The 17,327-nt window shown below is 47.9% G+C and overlaps 1 protein-coding gene across 9 annotated transcripts in view; it reads right to left on the bottom strand.

The window, feature by feature from the left end:
* LOC119233047 (uncharacterized) overlaps window positions 1-17,327 on the bottom strand; it is a 79,827-nt gene that overhangs the window by 48,618 nt on the left and 13,882 nt on the right. For 6 of the 9 annotated variants that reach the window (XR_008549773.1, XM_054689827.1, XM_054689828.1 and 3 more), the window contains 4 exons: window positions 13,759-13,995; window positions 13,288-13,419; window positions 8,223-8,291; window positions 3,263-3,403 (listed from right to left, as the gene is read on the bottom strand). Coding sequence is in view for 8 of the 9 variants with exons in the window: in XM_054689827.1 (XP_054545802.1) it covers window positions 3,263-3,403; window positions 8,223-8,268 (187 nt within the window). In the remaining variant the exon portion in view is untranslated. Of the gene's footprint in view, window positions 1-3,262; window positions 3,404-8,222; window positions 8,292-13,287; window positions 13,420-13,758; window positions 13,996-15,165; window positions 15,297-17,327 lie in introns of all 9 variants that reach the window. The other 3 variants (XM_054689830.1, XM_054689826.1, XM_054689829.1) reach the window with 2 other exon arrangements.

Raw genomic sequence — 17,327 nt, 5'->3', positions numbered from 1 at the left:
CCTCTTGTCTGGGGACTTTGCCTGAAATGGTTGTGCCTGTTGAAAAACGATGTTATCCATGTAACAGATATGGAGACAGTTGTGTATAAAAGGAACTCTTGGTCTTTAAACAGGTACTCAGACCTTACGGGACTATACCCAGGTCTGGGACCTCATGCATGAGTAATAAAGCTTCTCCTGACTTCACCATTCCTGAAGTACTGCTTGTTCTTCCTCTGCCTGGGTAAAAAGTAGAATTTATTTCTACAACACTACATTCAAATTCCAAAGTCCTCACAACCCCATGCATGCTTTCAGGTTTGAAAGTTTCCTAGACTGACTCTCAGGCCTCAGGAACAGTCTCCTTACTGATTTAGGATACAGGTGTTTGGCTCAGTACCTGCAAAGGGATGCAGCACAGGAGGGGTGGGAGGTGCAGGGGCTCCTGAACCCTGCCCATGTGCGGTCCTCCCAGCACATCCGTGTTTCACCAACAGGGAGACTCCAGCCTGAAAACCCTGTCTATATTTAGGTTACATTGCGTAGGCAGAACTGATGAAATCCTTGGCTTCAGTGACGAGGCTAATCTCAGCCCCTCTCCCTGGAAGCCTTAGATCAAACCGTGCACTGAGCAGCAATAGCTACAACCTTTTGTTAAATAGCCTCGAGTCTATCCAATTCCCTCCTCTCTTCTTTTTCTAACCTCCCCTAGGTGTCAAGTGAAGAAAATATGAGGACTTGATGTCCTTTCTACCAAGAAAAGCTTGTAACCCTCACCCTTCCCCCCACCTTATTCCCCCCCACCCCTGTGAACTTTGAAGAGAATAAACACAACCATGCTCCTATCTTCAGGGGTCCAAGAATAGTCAAGCACAAAGTACAGTCATCTCAATATAGATTTAGAAAACAAACAAACAGAAGAACAGCACCCCAACCCACCTGTCTTAAGGCAGCCTGCAGGCCTAGTCCTCCCCAAGGACACAATCTACTATGCCCTTGACAATAGGACACACCCTCTCACTGAGGAGTCTCTTTTGGCTTTTGGCTGCATTGGACTCTCATTTTAATGTCGGGTGATGTTAGTCCTAATTTGAATTTGAATGTTACCCTCACTTCCTTATTTGTATACCCAGTTCTTCCAGAACAACAATGGTTTCTGCCTTACATATGGAAAGGACCCATCCTCAGACTCTTAAACCCCTCTCCCTGGAAGCCAACCTTTTTCTTTCTGGTCACCAGGCTTGCCCTGTAGTTTTCTAGGGCCCAGCCCAGTCACCCATTAGCTTCAAAGGGCCCTCTAAGCATGCCAGCGGTTCCCAGGATTTTAGTGGCTGAGAACAAAAATCCAATGTTTTGTGTATCACATCATCAGGGGGCTCCTGGGATTTTGGGTCAACAAAATGAGAAGGCCACCCATGGAGTGGGCACAGATATTTTCAAATTAGATACAAGATTAGGAGTTCATGTCCAAAATGTATATAAAATATAACTCAATAATCTAATTAAAAATCAGTAACAGGGGCCTCCCTGGTGGCGCAGGCAGTTGAGCGCAGTGCTGTTAAGCGGTTACAGCTTCTGCAGTGCCAATTTGATCCCCATCAGCTGCAGAGCAACCCACATGGCGGACAGACCTCTCCTGTCTCGCCCGCTGCTCCCCTCCCCTCAGCAGTGTACTTCGGTCAGTCTGCCCTTTCTGTTCCCCACTCTGTCTCTCGTGAATCCTCTCATCCTCCTGTACATCTGGCCTGTACCCTGGTTCTTGTATAAATAAAATAAATCTAAAAAAAAAATCATTAACAGACTGAATATACATTTTCGAAAAGCGGATATGCAAATGACCAAGTTCACGAAAACAAGCTCAGTATCTCTAATCATCAGATAAATACAAATAGAAAGGCAAAATGGGAGACTGTCACACTGGTCGGCAAGGTTATGGACCAAAAGTCAAGAGGTAAGCCATGGTGAGCCCAGGGGAGAAGGGAACGGGGTGGAGATCTCCCCAAGCAGCAGCGGGTGCAGGAGACATCCCTGCCCAGGAAAGTGGTTCTGGGTTCCATGGCTCTGTCTCCCAGGGCTTGTGTCTCCGAGAGAGCACAGGAGACACCCCTGTTAGGGGGAAAGGATGTCCTGAGCTAATTCCAATAGGTTTTGTGGACTCCACCTCCTCTCCAGACCAAAGCCATCAAGACACTGGAAATGCCAAATCCCATCATCACCCAAAGGGAGGGTTGCTGGGACCTGAGGGTGGAGTTAAGTGGCCAGGGTTGGTATAAAACCAGACATGTGGGCCTTGGGGCTCTCTTGGCTTCAAGGGTCTTGGCTCTTGGCCAGCTCTCAGCACGCCATTGGGATTCCAGTTCAGCAGAATGGGTAGGATGCATTTGTGAGTTTATTTGCCTCTTTTTCTCCCTGAGTTATTCATGTCTTCATTTTCCCTTTCTTTTATAAATAAAACTTGTATTAACCTTTTGTGTGTGCCTGCAGTGTTAGTCCCTTTTTAAGTGCATGGGTGAGGACCCACAGTCAGGCAACCCGTTTTATATTGGGGTTGCCCTGTGACACCCTGAAGCCATTTCAGGACCTCCCCAACCTCTCGTGGTGCTCACGGGAAAATGACCCCCCGACAGACACTGCTGAACAAACGTCCTGATCTGGGACCCAGGAAATGCACACCCTGTTCTGGGTCTGTCTCCGCCTCCCGTGAGTCTTGACACCCCTCTGAGCCTCAGGTCTCTCTATGGCATGAAGAGCCTTTGGCCCCCCTGGGCAGCTGGAGCAGCAGCAGCAGCAGCAGCATCTGGGCTCCTGTGTACTGAGCACCTGCTGAGTGTGAGATCTGTGCCCAGTGTTTACCGTGGGTGCTCTCTTCAACCTTCACACAGTCCACAGCGCAGGCTCATGCTCTCCCAAGTCACAGATGGGGACCCTGAGGCGGAGCAGGGAAGGGGGAGAGCAAGGAGGCCAGGCCAGAGTCTCCCTGGGAGCTGACAGGACACCTACCCCCTCCCTCCCAGGCCCCTTCTGAATGTCAGCCTCCTCCTCTCTGGGCTCTGAACACCTGTCCTGGGCAGGTGAAGGCACATGGGGTGCTGGGAATGCACTTGGCAGGTGAAGGGTCCTGTAAGCACTGCCTCCTCTGGTCCGGGATCCCCCCTTGGGTAGACTGGGCCCCAGTCACTGACTAGAAGAAGGTTTAGGAGGGTTCAGGGGTGGGACCCGAGGGGGCAGAGGTGGTGGGGGAGCAGAAGATTGACAACAGGCAGAGGGCACTTTGTCTACTCACTTGATGAAGAAGGCATCTGTTTTGGGGCAGGTTCCAGATTTTTCAAGGTTTTGTCCAGAATGTGACCAGAATCACAGTCCAGTGGCTTATTCTGGCCTTCCTTATACTTCTTTATTTTGTCAGGTTGAAGTTGGGTCATCTCTGGGAGGTGGGGTGGTGGGAGGTGAGAAACATCAGACAGGCAACAGTGGTTCCCCTTGGCCCCAGCATCCCCCAAGGCAAGTCCATTGGGCTCATTCCCCTCCTGGTAAGCGCCTGCCCAGCACTCACTCAGAGGCCAGCTTTTCATACCCCAGGGAACCTGCTAGTAGGTGGTATTGGGGGAAGAAGGAAAAGGGAGTGGTAGAAAAGCCATAGTAAGGAGGAGCACAGGGGAGTGGGAGACACTGGACAAGTTCAGGAGACCTGGGGTCCGGGGGAGAGAAGGGGCCTCATTGAGGATCCCTGATGAGATGGGAGGGTGAGTGGGGTGGGGTGAGACCCACTGTTCTGTGTCCTCTGAGTCTTCCCTCTCCTGGACCTTTACTGTGGGGTCCCAGCCTTGAGGTTTTTTTTTTTTTTTTTTTAAAGCTTTTTTTTTTTAATTTTTTTTATTAAGGCATGTTTTATTTATTTGTTTGTTTGTTTTTTTATACAAGCACTGGGTACAGTTAGAAGCGCGGGAGGTTGAGAGAATTCACCAGAGCCAGAGCGGGGAGCAGAGCAGGCAGAAGGACCGAAGTACACTGCTGAGGGGAGCAGCGGGCGGTAGGAGAGGTCTGCGCGCCATGTGGGACCCTCCTCCGGTGGCCGGGGAGCAGCCGGGGATCAAACTGGCGCCGCAGAGGCCGCGGGCAGCTTCGCAACCCAGTGCTCAACTGCTGCGCCACCGGGGAGGCCCCCAGCCTTGAGTTTTGATGCTCATAGGAGGTGGGGGTTTCATGCCAAGGTCAAGCTCAGAGTTTCATCCCAGGCCTCCACAGACCTTGCCTGGCCCTGGGACACCAACTGAGAAGAACAGGCCTCAAGCAGCCAGAACTGGAAGGCACTGAGAGGAAATCACACTGGGGTGTGGCCAGGGGAGGGGAGTGGTCAGGGCAGTCATGCTAAGGACAAAGATGCAGAGCAGGACACCCACATAAGCCACCTCCACATGCAGCCAGGTGTGTGGAATCGGGGCACTCACCGTGCTGGGTGGGAGCCATTGAGCATACAGGTGCAGGTGACTTCAGAGGGGAGTCCTGCCCCTAACCTTCAGGTAGAACTGAGATGTGGGCTTTCTAGGGAGGTGGGTGTGGTGTGCAATGCAGCTCTCAGAAGGAAACTACAGCAGGCCCAGGAAACATTGTTTCAGCTACTCCTGGATTTCAGGGTTTCCTGATCTCCAGTGCAAATCCTGCCATGTATGAGGGGCACTGATCTGTGTGTATTCCAGGCCAGGTCTGCTTTACAGGCTGCTCAACACTCAGTGAATCAACATTCCCCTGTGAAGCAGAGCTGGGGACACTGGGTGCAAGAGTGACACCTGCTGACCCTTGCCTGTTGGGGAATTGTTTCTGGAGGTGCTTGGCTTGACCTGGGCTGGAGGAAGACAGGCCTGAGGAGCTGCAGCTCAGACTCGATTTGACATTGACTCTGTGGCTGGCTGTTTCATTGCTCTGAGCCTTACTTTGCTCACCTGTCAAATGGGCCATCTTAGGTAAGCCAAGAGGTAAAAATTCAGCAAAAGCTCATAGAAACCTTTTAACATTTTGCATAATGATTACTTCTATTTTTAATGGATAATACACACTGGGGAACATTCTGGCAGTCAGATTAACCAGGAGCTGAAAGGGTTGCCCTAAAGGAGGGATGATGTCAGGAATTTGAGCCTCCATAGGGGACCCTACCTCTCCACATGTAGAGAATTTATTCTGGAAGAGGGGTTTGGCTTTTTATCTCCTGACAGCAGCTCTCTGGAACAGTAGCTGGGTGTACTACAACTCAATTCAACACTGACATGAACTCCCCAGACTTAGTACAAGACCAAGGGTTTCAACAGGGCTTCATGCTGTACTGAAAGACTGCTCCCCACTTCAGATGGCAGTTGCCAATGAGGTGCCCTGATTATCCACCCTGTTTGTTCATCCTATATTCAAATTCCGAATTCCTCACAATTCCACAAATGCTTTCAGGCTTGATAGTTTGCTAGACTGACTCTCAGGCCTCAGGAGCAGTCTCCTTACTGGCTTAGGATACAGGTGTTTGGCTCAGGACCTGCAAAGGGATGCAGCACAGATCTACAAAGGGATGCAGTACAGGTGGGAAGTGCAGGGGCTACTGAGTCCTGTCCATGTGCAGTCCTCCCAGCACCTCTGTATTTCACCAACAAGGAGACTCCAGCCCAAAAAACCCTTTCTATATTTAGATTACATTGTGTAGACAGAACTGATGAAATCCTCGGCTTTTGTGGCGAGGCTAATCTCAGCCTCTCTCCCTGGAAACCTTAGATAAAACCATGCACTGAACAGCAGTAGCTACAACCTTTTGTTAAATAACCTCTAGTCTGTCCAATTCCCTCTGCTCTTCTTTTTCTAACCTCCCCTAGGTGTCAAGTGAAGAAGTTATCAGGACTTGATGTCCTTTCTACCAAGAAAAGCTTGTAACCCTCACCCTTCCTCACCCCACTTTCTCCCCCCACAACCCCTATGAACTTTGAAGAGAATAAACACAACCATGCTCTTATCTTCAGGGGTCCAGCAATAGTCTAGTACAAAGTACAGTCATCTCAATATGGATTTAGCAAACAAACAAACAGCAGAAAACTATACCCCAGCCCTCTTGTCTTAAGGCAGCCTACAGGCCTAGTTGTCCCCAGGGACACAGACTACTATATCATTGACAATAGGACACACCCTCTCAATGAGGAGTCTTTTTTGGCTTTTGGCTGCATTGGACTCTCATTTTAATGTTCAATGATATTAGTCCTAATTGAATTTGAATGTTAACCTCACTTCCTTATTTGTATACCAGTTCTTCCAGAACAAGACTGCTTTCTGCCTTACATGTGGAAAGGACCCATCCTCAAACTCTTAGCCCCTCTCCCTGGAAGCCAAGCTATGTCTCTCTGGTCACCAGGCTTGCCCTGTAATTTCCTAGGGCCCAGCCAAGTCACCCATTAGCTTAAAAGGACCCTCTAAGCATGATGTTTTGTGTATCACATCATCAGGGGGCTCCTGGGATTTTGGGTCAACAAAATGAGAAGACCACCCATGTAGTGGGCGAAAACATTTTCAAATTATATACAAGATAAGGAGTTCATGTCCAAAATGTATATAAAATATAACTCAATAATCCAATTAAATATCAGTAATAGACTTGAATGCACATTTTTGAAAAGCAGATATGCAAATAATTATAACAGAGTTGTCCCCAGGAAAGGGGGAGTTTCCAGGTTTCCTGCCCCACCCAAAAGGAGGGTGAAGCTGAGCAGGGAGAGAAAGTGCAGAGGAGACTGAGGAAGGAAGGAAGCTGGATGCAGAGCCAGAAGGAGACCTGGAGGAGGCACATGGAGCCAAGAGACATGTGAAGAAACTACGCTTGCCTTTTGGTCATCGACTGGGTGACACAGATGCGGGTGAGAGACCCGTGGGGACAATGGCAGTTTTTATCTTGATTTTGATTTTGCTCTTTTCCTTCCAGACTTGTCTGGTTGTTTCTGGTCCTTTTCTGTGGGTCCCCACTGGAAGATGCTTTAGACTTGTGGCAGGCTTTGGGGCCTTGCTCTCGGCCAATCCTGCTTGGGTGGACTTTTACCCATAAGGAGATGGATAACTTTGGGTGCTTGATTTAGAAACTAGATTCTTTTCCTTTCCTGTATTGTTTCCTAATTGTATTAAAGTTCCTTCCCATTAAAGTCTCATGTGTTTTGTGTTGATCGGTGGATGGCAGAACCTATTTTGAGCAGGCAGGTTTGCGGGGTCTGGGCTGCCCCCTCCCTGCCCTGTAACATAACCAAGTTCAGGAAAAGGTGCTCAGTATCTCTAATCATCAGGTAAATGCAAATTGAAAGGCAAAATGAGAGACCCTGTCACACTTGTCTGGAAGATTATGACCAAAAGTGAAGAGGTAAGCAATGGCGAGCGGCAGGGAGGAGGGAACAGGGTGGGGTCTATCAAAGCAGCAGCCGGTGGAGGAGACATCCATGCCCAGGAACGTGGTTCTGGGTTCCATGGCTCTGTCTCCCTGTGCTTTTGTCTCCAAGAGAGCACAGGAGACACCCCGAAGCCATTGCAGGCCCCTCCCCACCTCTCCTGGTGCTCATGGGAAAACAACCCCCAGGCAGACACTGCTGGACAAACATATGATCTTGGACCCAGGAAATGTACATCCTGTTCTGGTTCTGTCTCTGCCTTCCCATGTGAGTCCCAACCCCTCTCTGAGCCTCAGGTCTCCCTGTGGCATGAAGAGCCTCCACCTCCCAGGGCTGATGGAGCAATAGCAGCAACGCAGCAGCAGCATGCAGGCTCCTGTGTACTGAGCACCTGCTGGGTGTTAGATCTGTGCCGAGTGTTTACTGTGGGTTCTCTTCACCCTCATACAGTCCACAGCACAGGCTCTTGCTCTCCCATTTCACAGACAGGGACCCTGAGACAGAGCAGGGAAGGGGTAGAGTCTCCCTGGGAGCTGGACTCGAAACCTAACCCCTCCCTCCCAGGGCCCTTGTGAATGTCAGCCTCCTCCTCTCTGGGCTCTGAGCACCCCTCCCAGGCAGGTGAGGGCACATGGGGTGCTGGGAATGCACCTGGCAGATGTAGAGTTCTGTGAGAACTGCCTCTTGTGTTCCGGGATTCCCCTTTGTCTAGACTGGGCCTAAGTCACTGACCTGAAGAATGCTTAGGAGGATTCTGGTGTGGGGCCCAAAGGTGCTAGGTGGTAGGGGGAGCAGAAGATTGACATCAGGCAGAGTGCGCTTTGTCTACTCACTTAAATGGGAACTTACCCCCTAGGGTTGTAGACATAATTATTCGCCGTAGGACAGGTAACATCTTTGTAGCTGAATTCTGGTTTTCTTTTGATGGAGAAAAAACAAAAAAACAAACAAAAACACTAAGCAAATGGTTGTAGTAACAGGCCCCATCAGATAATCATTTCAATCCAGGTGCTATTAGCATTCCAGTGTAGGTGCAATGAGCAAGTTTGCTTACTTGCCTATCTTCCCTGTGACGGATCCATGGCCAGGTCTCTATACCTCTCTCCAAACAAAGCTGCATTCCATAAGGAAAAGAGTCAGAGAGCAAGACAGGCTGGATTTCTTTGAATAATCTCTGGGTTGTGGCATCCCTCTCATCTACTTCCTATGTAACAGGGTGGTCCACAGGAAAGGGGGAGGTTCCAGGTTTCCTGTCCCACCCAAAGGAGGATGGAGCTAAGCAGAGAGAGAATGTGCAGAGGAGACTGAGGAAAAAAAGGAGGCAGGATGGAGAGACAGAAGGAGACCTGAAGGAGGCACATAGAGCCGAGAGACACTTGAAGAAACTATGCTTGCCTTTTGGTGGTGGACTGGGTGACACAGATGTGGGTGAGAGACCCGTGGGGACAATGGCAGTTTTTATCTTGATTTTGATTTTGCCCTTTTCCCTCCAGACTTGTCTGGTTGTTTCTGATCATTTCCTGTGGGTCCCCACTGAAAGGTGCTTTGGACTTGTGGCAGGCTTTGGGGCCTTGCTCTAGGCCAATCCTGCTTGGGTGGAGTTTTACCCATGAGGGGACAGGTAACTTTGGGTACTTGATTTAGAAACTAGATTCTTTTCCTTTCCTGTATTGTTTCCTGATTGTATTAAAATTCCTTCCTATTAAAGTCTCATATATTTTGTGTTGATGCAGCAGATGGCAGAACCAATTTAGAGCAGGCAGGTTTGCGGGGTCTGGGCTGCCAGTCTCCCTGCCCTGTAAACATACACTCCCCTTTTTAGGGTGAAATGGCCTTGCCTCCCACCAAATCGTTTTGTCTATTGTAAGCCAATCTGTCAATCTTCCTGTGTAACAGATGTTGAGACAATTGTGTATAAAAAGGAATCTCTGTGTTAGCTCGAGGCCCAGACCTTTACTTAGGAGTGTTTTCCTGTGTCGGGGTCCACATGTGAGAAAATACAAATTTCCTGACTCACCTGCCCTAGAGCACCGCTTGTTTTTTCCTGTTGGCTTCCACAACAAATTGGTGGGTTGGCTGGGAAAACCAAATGTGTTGGCCCTTTGATGCCACTGGCCTAGGAGGAGGACTTGTGGAGGTGGTGAGAGGAACTAAGGAAGGGGAAAGCGTCATCTACTGGGAACTCCAGGGGTTTCAGACTTGGTTGCTTTTACCCAGACCCTCAACCTTGTCCAGGCCAGATTTAACAGAGCTGAGTGAGAGCAGGACCCGGCCCCGTTGTCCCACAAGGTATGTTCCCAGTACCCTGACCCCAGTCAGGCCTTCCCCATAGGGGTAAGAGGAGAGACTGATTGCCTCTCAAGAGACCTTAGGGTCTTCCAGGCAGGGAACTCCCTAAGGAAGGAGGGAGCTGTTGTAACCTGTGGTGTGGAGGTGTGAGTGAATGGGCACCCTGATCTGGCCCTCCAATCAGGTGTGTTTGTGTGACTCCAAAGCGGGGAGCACTTAAGGTCCCCCAAAAGCCATGGTGCCCTATTGGGTCAGTTTGCAATACTGCCATGAACATGATACAGTTACAAAGGACTGGTCTCTTAGCTAGGCATTAAGAGGTTTGTCTTTCCCCATTTCTTGCAATTTTCCACTTGTTTGACAGGTTTGTCTTTAGATAACAAGTCCTCCTGCATCTCAAGGAAGAGGGCTTTGAAGCAAGCTGGCGCCCTCCTGCTGACCCCTTCCCCTTTCCCTTAAGAAGAAACAAAGAGGGCCTCCCCGGTGGTGGTACAGGCAGTTGAGCTCAGCGCTGTGAAGTTGTCAGCAGCCTCTGCTGTGCCGGTTCGATTCCTGCCTGCCTCCAAGCAACCCATATGGTGTGGCAGACCTCTCCTGTCTTGCCCGCTGCTCCCCTCAGCAGTGTGTTTCAGTCAGTCTGCCTGTTCTGTTCCCCACTCTGTCTCTGGTGAATCCTCTCATCCTCCCACGCATCTGGCCTGTACCCCAGTTCTTTTATAAATAAAATAAATCTTTAAAAAAAAAGAAGAAACAACGAGCTGAACCCCACCCGTCTCAGTGCTGACCCCTTCCCCCTCCCCTTCGGAGACTCCTGCCCATCTCCCCCTTGTATAAATACCCCTGCACTCTGCCAGAGAGCAGGACAGTGGTCTTTCAGGAGTCTGCCTGCCCTCCTCATTTGTCGACAAATTAAACTGCTTTCCTTTTCCTCAAACTCTGTTTCCTTTTATTGGCTGAGGGAAACTGAGGCCGGCGTTCGGTATCAACTCTGCACTCTTAACTACAAAAAACGACATCAACACCTTGACCCAACAGAGTTTCGCCTGGTGACTGTAGCAGCCTCTGCTTTTCTGCTCTAATAAAACCTCTTTTACTGCTTATCTATTTCTCATTGTTTCCCTTGGACTCCAAACCCTTTCATTCTGTGCCGAAACCTGGGAGAGGAGCTGGGCCAAGGACCCCATCCTCGGGTGCGGAGACTCTATCTCCTCTTCTCTCCTTCTTTCTCTATACTTTGGGGCTCCAGTCGCCTAAGATCCTTGCCGGTGCCAACATCTACATCCAACGCCAATTGGGTAAGTGGCCTCCGGTAACCCCCCCACCCGGATTCTCTGTAAGGTCAGGGCCAGAGCAATTTTGGGGCAGGAAAGGGGAACTTGAAACTGCTGCCGCCGCATTGTAGAGACCCGGCTAGCCAAAACATCTAACGCAGATGACTTCCATTTAGCAAAACATACACCCCATACCTCTGCTTCATGTATGGCCAAAAGAAAGACTATTGCAAAAACTGGGATGGATATTGGGGAGGATGCCCACACTGGCAGTGTCGATCCCATTATCCCAATGACAAGGGGTCTATGGTCATCCGAGGGCCTACATCCACTTCAAACAACATCACATTAAAAATTTCTGATCCTTGGCATTCCAGGTGGCAAATGGGGATTGGGGCACAAGTCTTCCTTTATCCCCGCACCCACACAGCTGGTAAGGTATAATTTTTTTTGACTTTACACCCGGTTGCCTCGCACTACTTTGACCATCATAATGGATCCATCCTACAGTCCGAGACACAGCTACAAGCCCAAATCCACTCACTGACTACTGTCAGGCCCAAGGCCCTCTCAAGGACAGACATCCTTACAGACGCTCTAACCCTACTCAACCAATCCCACACTGACCTCAAAGCCACACAGGGCTTTCTCTGCACCTCACTGGAAAGGCCTTTACTGGCTGCTGTTCCTTAAACCCCACTTTCCCTTCTCCCTCACCGACCCCCACCTCATCTCACACTCCATGCTCTAATCTCTCCCAAGGCCTCCAGGTCCCACTCTGAGTACCAGGGTCACAGAATCACTAGATGTTAACCTGTTTCTGCTGGCACACCAACAACACAATGGGTCTTTTGTCCTGGGCCAACAGGTGCCACTCCAACTGCTCTGTGTCATCCCAGACTCTAGCAACTCCTGGACAACTGTTTTGGTGCAATGGTACCCTGCTCAGCAGGACATAGTGAGAACGAGATTGTCACCCTATCCTATAATACAAAAGGCAGGAATGAAAGGTCTCCTGGTTAACCCACCTCCATCAGCGACCTTAATGGTAGAGGTCAGGAGTTGTTTTTCTGCAAGAAGTTTCACAGAGTCAGTTTCATCATGCAGGTCACAGGATGTTTGACTACCAAACTTGTGGTGGGGCTAGAAACCACCAGAAAGGTTTCCATTCCCCCACCACCTAGTAAAGGGCTGATAAAAGAGACAGTTCACTCTAACTCTGGCGTGACTCTCTCTGGTGTGACACCTTGTCCCCACAGAGTTTCACCTGGCGACTGCAGCAGCCCTGCTTTTCTACTCTAATAAAACCTCTTTTACTGCATAACCACTTCTCATTGTTTCCTTTCGACTCCGAACCTTTTCAATGACTGAGTTCACAAAAAGGTGCTCAGTATCAGTAATCATCAGATAAATGCAAATCAAAGGCAAAATGAGAGACCATGTCATCTGCAAGATTTGAACAAAAGTCAAGAGGTAAGCAATGGTGAGCCTCGAGGAGGAGGGAACAGGGTGGCGATTTCTCAAAGCAGCAGCGGGTGCAGGAGACATCCCTGCCCAGGAATGTGGTTCTGGGTTCCATGGCTCTGTCCCCCAGTGCTTGTGTCTCCAAGAGAGTGCAGGAGACACCCCCGAAGCCATTGTAGGCCCCTCCCCAACCTCTCCTAGTGTTCATGGGAAAACAATCCCCAGACAGACACTGCTGGACAAACGTATGATCTCGGACCCAGGAAATGTACATCCTGTTCTGGTTCTATCTCTGCCTCTCTGTGTGAATCCCGACCCCTCTCTGAGCCTCAGGTCTCTCTGTGGCATGAAGAGCCTCCACCCCCCTGGATTGCTGGAGCAACAGCAGCAGCAGCAGCAGAAGCCGGGCACGTGTGTACTGAGCACCTGCTGGGTGTTAGATCTGTGCCGAGTGTTTACCGTGGGGTCTCTTCACCCTCACACAGTCCACAGCACAGGCTCTTGCTCTCCCATTTCATAGATGGGGACACTGAGGTAGAGCAGGGAGTGGGTGGAGCCAGGAGGCCAGGCCATTGTCTCTGTGAGAGCTGACAGGACACCTACCTGCTGCCTCTCAGGGCCCTTGTGAATGTCAGCCTCCTCCTCTCTGGGCTCTGAGCACCCCTCCCAGGCAGGTGAGGGCACATGGGGTGCTAGGAATGCACTTGGCTGGTGAAGGGTCCTGTAAGCGCTGCCTCTGCTGGTCCTGGATCCCCCCTTGAATAGTGTGTGCCCCAGTCACTGACTAGAAGAAGGTCTAGGAGGGTTCAGGGGTGGGTCTCAAGGGGCCAGAGGTGGTGGGGGGGAGCAGAAGATTGACAAAAGGCGGAGGAGACACTTTGTCTACTCACTTGATGGAGAAAACCTGTGTCCTCTGGGATCAATCAGGGGTGCATCCTGGGCAGTGCTGCTAGAAGAATTGGAGTTCTGTGGCTCATCCTTCGTTTTTGGTTGCAGTTCAGTGTTGTTGTTCACTGGGAGGGCTGGGGATTGGGAGGTGAGGAACATCAGGCAGGCAGGAAAGTGCTCACCCTTGGCCCCACCATCTCCCAAACACAAGTTTCCATTGGGATCATTCCCCTCCTGGTAAGCTCCCACCCAGCACTCACTCAGAGCCCAGCTTTTCACACCCCTGGGAACCTGCTAGTAGGTGGTGTTGGGAGAAGAAGGTGAAGGGGAGTGGTAAGAAAAGCCCTAGTAAGTAGGATCCCAGGGCAGTGGGAGACACTGGACAAGGTCAGGAGACCAGGAGTCTAGGTTGGGGGGCTCATTCAGGATGCATGATGGGATGGGAGGACCCAGGGGTTGTGGGGGATACTCACTGTTCTGTGTCCTCTAAGTCATCCCTCTCCTGGACCTGGAGTCTGGGGTCCCAGCCTTGAGCTTTGATGCTGACAGGAGATGGGGGTTTCAGGGAGTTGAGCTTAGAGCATCCTCAGATCTCAGCTGGCCCTGGGACACCAACTGAGAACAGGCCTCAAACAGCCAGAGCAGGAAGTCACCCAGAGGAAAGCACACTGGGGTGTGGCCAGGGGATGGGAGGGTTCAGGGCAGGCCTGCTAAAGGCAAAGATTCAGAACAGAGCACCCACATAAGCCACCTCCACAGGCTGGCCAGGTGCGTGATATCGGGGCATCACCGGCTGGGCATGGCGCCTGGGAGCACCAGGTGCAGGCTTCTTCAGAGGGGTGCCCTGCCACCAGGGAAGCCCTCTTTTTGTGAGTTTTCTGAAGACAAAGCTCAGTAAGTGATCTTTAGAAATAACAAGAACTCGGCCTCCCTGATGGTGCAAGGGGTTAAGACACAACTTATGAAGCTATCAGCAGCCACTGCAACACGAGTTTGATCCCAGCCAGGGAGCTACCCACATGGCATAGGAGAACTCTCCTGACTCACCCATGGCTCCCCACAGCAGTGTACTTCAGTAGATCTGCCTGTTCTGTTTCCCACTCTGTCTCTGCTGAATCCTCTCACTCCCGCCCTCTGGCCTGTACCCCAGTTCTTGTACGCATAAATAAATAAATCTTAAAAAACATGGAAATAACAAAAACTTGAAAATGACCATATCTAAAAGTATGGTTTAAGGCAAAAGACAAGGATGTTTGCTCAGTTTTGAGACACGCACACACACATATATATTTCAGAATAATCAGAATCATACAATAATATTATACCAGAACATACTATGTTTTAAAAATCTCATATATTTTAGAACACTTTAATCAATTTTTATATATGCTGAAAAGGCATAACTTTCCCCCTCAATGACAATTTTTTTTTCTATGAAGTTTTAAAATCTCTAGATTGGTCCAATGTGTTTAAGCATTTTCCTACAAGGGAATATAATTTAAGAGTCCTAAGACACATCAAGTCATTTTACTGATCAAAAACTTTACTATTTTTGAAATTTGACTTTAAGAAAACTTTTTTGACAGGCTTAATAAATAGATACAGATTTCTATAAACAACACAAATTACCCAGAGTGATAACCAGAGGTTTTTTTTTTTTTTTAAGTAGTTATATTTTTACAATGTTCAACAATATTGACAGGACTATATTTTTCAGTTAACCAAATATGAGTATAAAAGAGAACAAAGATTGGGGTACCTCCCTAGTGGCACAAAGGGTTAAGACACAACCTATGAAGCTGTCCACAGCCACCGCAGCACAAGTTTGATCCCCAGCCAGGGAGATACCCACATGGCGCAGCAGACCTCTGCTGACTCACCCGCTGCTCCCCTCAGCAGTGTACTTCAGTCAATCCACCTATTCTGTTCCCCACTCTGTCTCTGGTGAATCTTCTCACCCCCCCACACCTCTGGTCTGTATCCCAGTTTTTGTATGCATAAATAAATAAATCTTAAAAAAAAAAAAGAGAGAGAACCAAGATTGTAGATAGCCTAAACAATTTTTAATTTGTCATCAAGAACCAGTGAATGCAGTTTAAGAATACTTGAGCCTTTACTGCAAATGAAAAAAGAAATTAACATTTGGTTTTTCATAAGTACACTACTGATAATAAACTTAAATATTTTTAAAGCAAGTCATTCTAGCACATAGCATTTTCTTAAGATACCTCTCTCAGACCTTTAACACTTTTTTTCATTCTATTTTGTACCTTTTTTTTTTCAAGATAGCCATTTTGTGCCTTCCTGGTGGCACAGCAGGTTGAGAGCAGAGCTGTGAAGCTGTCCGCAGGCTCTGCAGTGCTGGTTCAGTTCCAGCCGGCCAGGGAGAATCTCACATGGCACAGCAGACTTCTCCTGTTGTGCCCGCTGCTCCCCTCAGCAGTGTACTTCAGTCTTTCTGACTGTTCTGCTCCCTTCTCTGTCTCAGGTGAATCCTCTCACCCTCCCGCGCCTCTGGCCTTTACCCCAGCTATTGTATAATCTATCTGTCTATCTATCTATCTATCTATCTATCTATCTATCTATCTATCTATCTATCTATATGTATATATATATATATATATCCTTCTTTAAAAAAAAAAGATAGCCATTTTGTTTTGACACTAGATTTTCCAAGACCTTTATATCTGTTTTAAATATATTTCTTAATACACCACACTTTATTTGCATTTAGAATTACAACATTCTAATTTTTAATTTTTAGATTATAAGACTGTTATGGCAGAATTTTATCTTTATTTATGCCCACAGGCCCAGAGGAGATCTTTTTCCAAAGTCTGAGTCACCCCCTCCCTCCCCCCAAGCAATAAGGCAATAGAGCATCCATTGCCCCAACAGGAGCACATTCGCACAGTAAAGCAAGCAGGGAGTATAGAAGCAGACTCCCAAGAGGTCATCTGGTCACCTGGGGGACACAAGTCAGGCTCTTGGCCAGAGAAAGTTCATCAGTCACTCCCTGAAACTTTTAGTCAACACTGAGGCCTTGTCCCAACATAACTTCAGCTAATTAACAGGTCAACCTCACATTTTCTACTATAAGACATTGTAAAAGCTGTTCTGCTATTATTCCTTTGTAATGGATAACTCATACGTAAACATATGTTTTATATTTTTTTAGGTGATGACAATAAAGTTTAGTTTTCCTACAATAAGAAGCAAAAATATACTAAAAGCTCATTAAGTAGTCAACAAATTTTCATTATTAAACTTAGTAGATCCATAGTTTTATAGGAGATATATACCACCATATAAATAATGATAAAAAGAACAGATTTAAGACAGAGATACCAAGTGTAGCTTTAGTTTTTCTTAGGATAAGAAGTTCAGTTACGAATTAAACAATTTTATATACCAGAGGTTTTTTTTATTAAATAAACACATTTAAACATATAACAGAATTATTAATGCCCAACATTAAAAATTTAAGACATGCATGCTTTAATTAAACCATTACATTTTGAACTAATTTATGTTTACCAAAAATTTTAGATTGTGATCTCAAAATTTGGGTTCTCTTCTATTAGAATTTATATAGGTGCTATTTATCAACATCACTTGTAATCAGGGAAATGCAAATCAAAACTACCATGAGATACCATCTTACACCAGTGAGAATGGTACATATTAAAAAAACTAGCAACAACAAATGTTGGCGAGGATGTGGAGAAAAAGGAACTCTCCTGCACTGTTGGTGGGAGTGCAAACTGCTCCAACCACTATGGAGAGCTGTGTGGAGATTTCTGGACCTACTAAACATAGAGCTTCCATATGATGCAGCAATTTCACTCCTAGGTATTTACCCAAAGGACACAGAAACATCAATTCCAAAGAGCACCTGCACCCCTATGTTTATAGCAGCACTGTTTACAATAGCTAAGTTTTGGAAACAACCCAAATGCCCAAAAATAGATGACTGGATCAAGAAGATGTGGTACATATATACCATGGAATATTACTCAGCATTCAAAAAAGATAAACACAT

Source organism: Talpa occidentalis, unplaced genomic scaffold (assembly GCF_014898055.3).
Source record: "Talpa occidentalis isolate TD23 unplaced genomic scaffold, MPIMG_talOcc4v2.1 talOcc4.7, whole genome shotgun sequence".
NCBI classification, from domain to species: domain Eukaryota; kingdom Metazoa; phylum Chordata; class Mammalia; order Eulipotyphla; family Talpidae; genus Talpa; species Talpa occidentalis.
The sequence above is the reverse complement of the archived record's forward strand: the minus strand, read 5'-3'. Positions and strand labels throughout refer to the sequence as shown.